Source organism: Haliotis rubra, unplaced genomic scaffold (assembly GCF_003918875.1).
Source record: "Haliotis rubra isolate DU_JTF1 unplaced genomic scaffold, ASM391887v1 Scf519, whole genome shotgun sequence".
Lineage (NCBI taxonomy): Eukaryota > Metazoa > Mollusca > Gastropoda > Lepetellida > Haliotidae > Haliotis > Haliotis rubra.
The window spans coordinates 515,724-524,771 of record NW_025767212.1 but is presented as its reverse complement, the minus strand read 5'-3'; the positions used below and the strand labels follow the sequence as shown (position 1 = coordinate 524,771).

The following is a 9,048-nucleotide window of genomic DNA, read 5'->3' as shown; positions in this document are numbered from 1 at the left end:
TGTCCTTGTTATAATACTCTAAAATCAACTTCCTCTTCTCTAAATCATCCATACTGAGGATCACTGAAAATGTCGTCTGCTAGCAAGTGAACAAAGGGGGATAACTCTTCACAAACTATGAAAAAGGGTTAACGGAGTTGTCTCTCTTGAATGAAAACAAACACTTGATAGCTGGTCAAGGTTGTTTATACTAGAAATCCAATTAAACATATTCCTAAAATTCTCAATAATTTCTGGTCATACTATACATATTTTACAGACGCTTCGGTGTTTATGCTTGACACTAGGCTGTTTCTGGTGATTTGTTTTGGGGGGTGTTTTTTTCTTTTTTTGTCATTCATTTCAGACTGGTGTGCATTTCAGGTAGGAGTGAAAATTGATACTACAGCACTTACAATACAATACAACACAGAAGATACATGTTGCATGACAGTGATCTACTATAGGTTCTCTAAGTGTACAATTACTCAATGGCCATTTTATGTAAAATTTGGCAATCCTGTTGTTTTTCCTGGCTATGTATCTTTCGACTAATACAATATCCCGTAGTATCTTCATGAATTCTGAGATATGTAAAAGTTTAGCATTAATGCTATTAGTAAATATACATCTTTTACCAGCAGGTATAATGTTTGTTGTACGCCTCAACTTCTAAAATGCCACTTAAACAAGTATAATGTTGTTGATAAAATTATGGCCAGTATTAAGTCCCAGCAGGATTGTGAAATTTGTGAATACCAATTCAATGTTAAGAATGTGTTTAAGAAACAGTCCTAATTCATTCCAAAACGTCTGTACATATTCACAAGAAATATAAACATGGACAATATCTTCAGGCTCTGTTTTGCAAAATGTACGAATATTTCTATCTACTCATTTCATTTTCACTAATTCTCTTTTGGTATACATATAATCTTATGAATAAACCTGAACTGGAAATCCATTAGCTTGATATCACGTGTACATTTTCTATAGTTTGTAAAAATATTACTCCATGGTAATTTAATAATTTAGTAATCAAACTTTCCCACTTGCTACACCTCGGGAATAACACTGATCATTCGTCATACTTGTCATTCGGTCTCGTCTCCGGAAAAATGTAAATAAGCGTGAATGCTGCTTACAGCCACAGTCAGCAATATTTAAACTATCTGTTTGATATGTAAATGTCGTAATATAGCTAGAGAAACAACGACTTCTATGGTATTTTGAATAATATTTACTTATTTATCCATTTGTGCAATTCAGTTAAAGAAACAAGTCATTCTTTACGCCACATTTAAAAGAGTAAATAGAAGAGATAGGAGTTGTTTTATATCATTACTTTCAATCAACAATCAGTTTACAGGCAGGCTGGAGACAGTCCAACATACAGTTTATGGGCAGACTGGAGACAGTCCAACATACAGTTTACGGGCAGACTGGAGACAGTCCAACATACAGTTTATGGGCAGACTGGAGACAGTCCAACATACAGTTTACGGGCAGACTGGAGACAGTCCAACATACAGTTTATGGGCAGACTGGAGACAGTCCAACATACAGTTTACGGGCAGACTGGAAACAGTCCAACATACAGTTAATGGGCAGGCTGGAGACAGTCAACAACATGGGCAGGCTGGAGACAGTCAAACATAGTTTACTGGAGGGCAGACTGGAGACAGTACAACATACAGTTTACGGGCAGGCTGGAGACAGTCCAACATACAGTTTACGGGCAGACTGGAGACAGTCCAACATACAGTTTATGGGCAGACTGGAGACAGTCCAACATACAGTTTACGGGCAGACTGGAGACAGTCCAACATACAGTTTACGGGCAGACTGGAGACAGTCCAACATACAGTTTACGGGCAGACTGGAGACAGTCCAACATACAGTTTATGGGCAGACTGGAGACAGTCCAACTGGTTCAAGGCACGTTAGAGGCAACCCACAGGCGGTATACAGAAAGCATGATACAGAATCATTCGGGAGTCTAGCAGTATTTTACTGGTAATCTAGAGGCTGACTATTGAGACTAAACAGGTTACAGGCAGGTTACGGACGGTCTAGCAATAGCCAAATAGACTTGTTACAGGAAGTCATCAGGACAGGTCACCAACATACAGTTTAAGGACAGTCTAGAGTCAGTTTACAGACAGTCTAAAGACCGTCTACAAACAGATTACGACAGTCCACAGACAGATTACGACAATCCACAGGCAGATTACATCAGTCCACAGACAGATTACGACAGTCCACAGGCAGATTACGACAGTCCACAGGCAGATTACATCAGTCCACAGGCAGATTACGACAGTCCACAGGCAGATTACGACAGTCAAAGGACAGTTTACGGACAGTCTACAGGCACTTTACGACAGTCTACAAACACATTACGACAGTCTCACAGGCAGTTTACGGATAGTCTAAAGGCAGTCATTAGTCAGAGTATAGTGCGCCAGCAGGCAGCCAACATGCAGTATACCGGCATGGCAGAGGCAGTATACCAGCGGTTTACAAGCTGTTACCTATTCCACCTATGGAATTCTGTTTTGTTAACCTAAAACTGTTTGAATACATGTTTTGTAGTATTCATTGATCTGTGGTCATATTATGACTTCACAAATTAGTTGTTTATGTATTCAATAATATGTTAAACGGTCCTCCAACACTATTCAACGGCCGAGCACGAGTAGAACGTGTCTAAGATCGAATCCATGTCCAGCAATATATGTACAATACATACTGATATGAACACAGGTGGACGTTGTGGCTGTAACAGTGTTGTTGGCATTATACCAGCGGTTGCTGCACTTGTTTTGCTCTGTACATGTTTTGTTGATCTATTGATCATTTATCTGTATTCTATTCACAAATTAGTTTCGATTTCCGATTTTCAATTTCCAAGTGAATAGCGATATGGTCACAGTGGACGTCATGGCTGTAAGTGTATCAGTGTTGTTGCGTAGGTTGAAACCAATTCCAACCCGGATTTTCACGGCCAGAGGGATCAAACACATGATCGTATGTAAAGGGGGGCAACTCTAAATAGTGACTGGCTGTGCTTTAGACGTCGGTGTCTCAGATATTAAAAATAGGGATGAGCATAATTACTTGAAGAGCACGTTATATCATAATACACAAAAACGTGTTATTCGACATTCGACATATCCATGGACATCACAGTTTTATCAAGACATTACAAAAGGCTGAACGATGAAGAAATGACGGTTCTGAAATGGCTGCCGCGGCGGCCATGTTTAGTTTTGAATTTGAATTCAGGGACCATCGTCGAGTGACTATATTATTGACAGATGTGGAGTTTCTTTAAGTGGCATTTAGAAACTGGTATGATGAAGAGGAACACTTTTTATGGATAGACAACTCTTTATTGCTTCTTTTGTAGTCTGCGGATATGATAGCTAGTTGTATCGACGTGTGGTATGCTGATGATGAACGGTGCTGATTGCTGACGTGATGGTTGTCTTTAAGGCTGAGGGTGGTCTTGAGGGTTTTGTTGACTGGGTTAGGTGGATACTGATTAAGGTTTATGACTGACTTACTGACTGACTGAGTTTGGTTTTACGCCGCTTTTAGCAATATTCCAGCAACATCACTGCGGGGAACACCAGAAAAGGGCTTCACACATTGTACCCATGTAGGGATTCGAACCCAGGTCTTTGGCGTGACGAGCCAACACTTTAACCACTAGGCTAACCCACCGCCCCTTAAGGTTTATGAAGACATGACGAAGGTCTACCTGCGGGATCCCCACTCTTCCTTATCATCTGATCAAGGCTAATCAAGAATAACAACAATAACCCCTCCATCAATCATTATCTGTAATCACACCCATTGTCAGTAATACCTACAACCTCGTCAGTTGTGTAAACCCAAACATATCCTTCATGTATATATTCTCCTTGTGCATAATGTGGTGTATCATTTGCGTCACACGAAATTGAATATAATCAAAACTGTGTATTCTTTGCACTGAGGTTTTTATTGTTAATATTTTAGATAAGGCCACCGTATTTGTCATGTTTCAAATCAGGTAGGAATTCTCTGGAAGCTTCGACAGATACCGTAATCATTTCTTCAGTAGAGTAACGCTTAGTCTCTGAATATATAATTATAATTTATATAGAAACAAACATTTTTTTCAAATAAAAAAAGATCCCTTTGAGAAAGGAGAGTACCAAAGGAAATCTAGACTTCCTTCATTTAGAGCTTTAGTAGTGCAGACAGGGCTTGGCAGAAGGTATAGTAATGCGGTTCAGGGACTGTGAGACAGATTTCTTGATCAGGTGAGCTACAAGGAGGCGTGCATTGAATGTTCCTGAAGGCATGCAAGGCACACAAGAGAGGTGCTGATTAAATTGGTATTTCTGAAGGGACACGTGCATGGCAGAACAGGAGTGTGGCGTTTTTTGTCATCTGACACACGTAACAACCAAACTGACAGTCCTGGACGTCACACTGGGACCACCTTCAGGCTACAAAGGAAATTAGTGGATTCCTTTCTCTCTGCAAGTCATTTAATTTGATGTACAGATAATACTGGCAGTGTATATTAACCCCCAGGAGCCTGGTGTCTTCACTGTCCTTCACTGACAACGGAGACAAGGTAAGCTTGTGAAAATCACTCTTCCTGTTCAGTATTTCATATTGACATGACGAGTTAGCTATACCTTTGCATGTGTTTGTGGATAGATGTGGATGTGGATAGATGCGGCAGGATCCGCTCACTTTTCGCGAACAACTGATTTTATCACTGTTTGACAGTGATTCATAATTATATAGTCGGAAGCATACAGTGTACTCTGTTGTTAGCTTCATGATCATAGAAATGAGTTTGTCGCTGAAATGTATGAATCTGGAATGATTCTAGAAGGTTATACTCAAGCAACCGGTGCCAATTCCCAGTTTAGTTTAACGTCTGTCATATGTGGAACTGAAACATTGTTGTCTTCAACACTAACAGACAGGACACGTTGAGTTTAAGGACTGGAATCACACTAGCTGAGATGATGTTTCGTTCTTGTAAATTCATACTTTTATAGTGGAAGATGCCACTGTAGTTTCATTGAGAAGCGGGGCAAAAGTTCTGCCCGTAACGCCCGCCTGAAATGTATTCTATTTATTAGGATTATTTAGAGGGTTAGGGTTAGGGTTAGGTTTAGTTAAAAAAATATTTTCTTAGGCATAGAATGATGAAAAACGGGGATTACGGGCGGAAATCTTTCCAGAAGCGGGGCAGTGGGGTAGCCTAGTGGTTAAATCGTTCGCTTGTCATGCTGAAGACCCGGGTTCGTTTTCCCGACATTGGTACAATGTGTGAAGCCCATTTCTGGTGTCCCCCGCCGTGATATTGCTGGAATATTGCTAAAAAGTAACGCGCTCATCACTACTCACTGAGAAGCAGGTTTGTAACCGTCCTTACATTTACAAGGATGTAGGGACACAAGTTCCAAGACTGGTCAAACGGGAGCTACGGTAACCATATCTCTGTGCTTCTCTGTGCTGTAAACTATTGATCTGTCAATAAGTAGAGCTACGGACTGTCCCACAGTGTTTGACCCGTGAAGGTCCGGGTTAGAATTGGTACACAGTAACCTATGCATGTCGTAAGAGGCTACTAACGGGATCGTATGGTAAGGCTCGCTGAAATGGTTGACACATGTCATCGTATCACAATTGCGTAGGGCGATGTTTAAGCTGTTGATCACTGGATTTTCTGGTCCAAACTCGACTATTTACAGACAGCCGCCATATAGATGGAATATTGCTGAGTGAGGCATTAAACAACAATCAATCAATCAATCAAACCCACAGTGTTTGGCTGATACACCTGAATCGCAGATTATTTGCTTCAGAGAAGTCTATAGGTGGTGATCTAAGGTCAAATGCAACTTAACGCAGTTAAGGAGCTTGCCTTAAAGAACGAGTTCTTACATTTCCCACTGCAATATATTTACTTATCCTGTTGGAAAACGGACCAATAAAGATTTTGCATCTTAGACTATGGCCTTAGTGATGACGGCCAAACATTCCTACCATCTTGATGGTTCTAATCTGATTAGTACATAGACAATTGCATTTATCGAAAATATAAATCCTCATGTTTGAAGACAAGTGATTCAGGTTATACTTTGTTTGTTTATTGTATTACGCCACACTAAGCAATATTCGAGCTATATGGCGACAGTGTGTAAATACAATGTATAGAGTCTTGACCAAACAATAAAGTGATTAATAACATGGGCATTGATCTACGAATCTGGAATACGATAACAAACAATCAATCAACTGACCAAGACTGATCCAACAAGCCTACTGGGGAATATACACTTGTCAGCTATGCTTGCCTTCATGTTCAGAAAATCCGTGAAGGTCCGGTTTAGAATGAACCTTCAGTAACCCATGCTTGTCGTAAGAGGCGACTAACGGGATCGGGTGGTCAGGTTCGCTGGCTTGGTTGACACATGTCATCGGTTCCCAATTGCACACAACGATGGTCATACCTTTGATCACTGGATTGTCTGGTCCAGACTCGACTATTTACATACCGCCACCACATAGCTGGAATATTGTTGAGAACGGCGTAAAACTAAACTCACTCACTCACTCATGTTCAGAACATCCTTGTCTCTCATGTCCAGATACTATGACGATGGCACTGACGCTGACGCTGCTGTTCCTGCTGGGGTGTTGTGTCTCTTATATAGGTCAGTTACCTCATTACGCATTCTCAAGAGGGTGGTGCGTTACACTGGCTTTTGAGTGTTGACACGTCAAACTGGAAATCTAGGTTCTATTGCCCGCATGGTATAATATCCGTGAATTGCTGGAAGATGCTAAAAGTGTCGTAAACCATGCTTACTCATTCAACACATTCATGAAGTTCAATCAGACATGACTGTATAACAGCCCGCATCAATAAGTTAATATGTTCGATTTGACTTATTTCACTAAATCATTTACTGAGTCATCACGAACTCTTAATTGGGCTAGACATTTTTCCGTTCTTTAAATGTTTCTGTTTTGAAGTACCTGTTTAAAATAATATATTTCAATGTTGATTTCAAGAGTTAGTTTTGGCTAAATTCCGCAAATTTTCCATGACAATATTTGGTTTCTTGGCCAACTTGATTTTAGAATACAAAACAAAAAATTCAAAATGTTCATGTGTTCATTCTGTATTGATACATAAATATCATATAAAATTGATTTGATTGGCATATAGGAAGTAATCATATTTTATGGATGTTAACTTTTTATTATATATATTACACCAGTGAAGGTCCGGGTTAGAATAAATCTTCAGTAACCCATGCTTGCCGTAAGAGGCGACTAACGGGATCGGGTGTTCAGGCACGCTGGCTTGGTTGAGAAATGTCATTAGTTCCCAATTGCGCAGATCGATGCTCACGCTGTTGATCACTGGATTGTCTGGTCTAGACTCGATTATTTACAGACCGTCGCCATATAGCTGGAATAGTGCCGAGTACGGCGTAAAACTAAACTCACTCACTCTTTTTATTGTATTGTGATGCGACGTTTCGGTACAGGTTCACTCTTACTTGACAATGGTATAAGAATCTATACCGACACGTCGCATCATTATGTAATAAAAACTTGTCATCCATAAAGTATCATACATTTTTTATGACATGAAACTATATCCTCAGATGGCGTAAAACTGTGGGGGTCAAGCAACCCGCAGGTGGCCAACATGTGGCGAAACGGATGGAACATACACGAAGATACCTACATCGGAGGGGAGTCCGCTTCCGCAACTTCCAACCCCGACAGCCGCACCAACAGCAAAGTTCACGACATCTTCTTCCAACAAGGTTCATACGCTTTGACGGGGCCGAACAGCGGCACCCAGTTCTACGCCAGCCCGGTGACACCCAGAGAATGCCTCACCCTCCAGTACAAGGTCTTCTTCCCCCCAGGGTACGACTTCGCCTACGGTGGAAAGCTACCGGGTCTGTACGGGGGCGGGGTCAACTGTACATCTGGAGGCGACCCAGGCAAGGACTGTTTCACGGCCCGATTGATCTGGAGAACGGATGGCATGGGAGGAGTCAGTCTTTTCGCTCCTGAAGTCGCCCAGCAGGGGGGATTCTGCAGCTCAGCCGACGTTGATTGTAATCAAGACTGGGGTCACAAAGCTTGGGAGGGACAGCTTCTATTTCCAGGAAGATATATGGTACACCATATTTATGACCGTCCGCCTCAACACACCCGGGCAAGCTAACGGCTACATCCGGCTCGCGTCAAATGTCCTCGGTTTGATGTTTGAAGTAAATGACGTCATGATCAGGAACACCGCCGATGTTCAAATCGACGGCATCTTCTTTTCGGCTTTCTTCGGCGGCAATTCGGCTTGCTCCGCCAGTCCACTCGACCAGAATGTCTATTTCAGTGCCTTCCGCCTCAAGGATAACTTCTGTTAAATTATGAATGAATATATGTATGAAAATCAGCACATTTGATTTATGTAATGTAAAATCTCAAATTATAGTTTAGAAATATCATGAAATAAAGTGAATTGAAGCTTAATTGTTGTGATGATGTTATAATGGACAGACATACAGGTGTTAAAACTCACTCACGTTTAGTAATATCTAGTAATTCAATACCCATTTGTTTCGATGCTGTTGTCTACATGTGACAATCATGTAGTTAATTATTTATTTATTTATTTGTGTGTGTGTGTGTGAGAGAGAGAGAGAGAGAGAGAGAGAGAGAGAGAGAGAGAGAGAGAGAGAGTTTGTGAGCTAGCATTCGCCGTTTGTGACAGCAAACTAATGCAATTTTCAATAAATGGCAGAAAAATGCAATCGTAAGAATGTATAAACCTGCATCTAATTGGAAAAATAACTGATTTTTAAACCTAAACCTTGGACAGAAATAGAATGCTGAAGCAAAACTTCAAGACATACGATATTTAAGAAAACGTAACGTTTATCTGATACGGGACAACAGCTTCAGGTAGGGTGTGATGGAGAGTTGCAGGTAGGTTGGATTGTATACCTTCTAGGGAGTTGAAAA

The 9,048-nt window shown here is 40.9% G+C and overlaps 1 protein-coding gene across 1 annotated transcript; it reads left to right on the top strand.

Annotated features, from left to right (window-relative positions):
• The first annotated feature begins 4,176 nt into the window (after positions 1–4,176).
• On the top strand, positions 4,177–8,556 carry LOC124292492. Its single transcript, XM_046729583.1, has 3 exons — positions 4,177–4,612; positions 6,648–6,713; positions 7,677–8,556. Exons 2-3 carry the CDS (start codon positions 6,653–6,655, stop codon positions 8,249–8,251), a joined length of 636 nt encoding a protein of 211 aa, XP_046585539.1. The 5' UTR covers positions 4,177–4,612; positions 6,648–6,652; the 3' UTR covers positions 8,252–8,556.
• The last annotated feature ends 492 nt before the right edge of the window (positions 8,557–9,048 follow it).

Bases quoted from the DNA above. Each gene is read 5' to 3' on its own strand.
- LOC124292492 (XM_046729583.1), top strand. From the start codon at position 6,653: ATGACGATGGCACTGACGCTGACGCTGCTGTTCCTGCTGGGGTGTTGT. The intron at 6,714-7,676 runs GTCAGTTACCTC...CTATATCCTCAG, and splicing joins GTGTTGTGTCTCTTATATAG to ATGGCGTAAAACTGTGGGGG.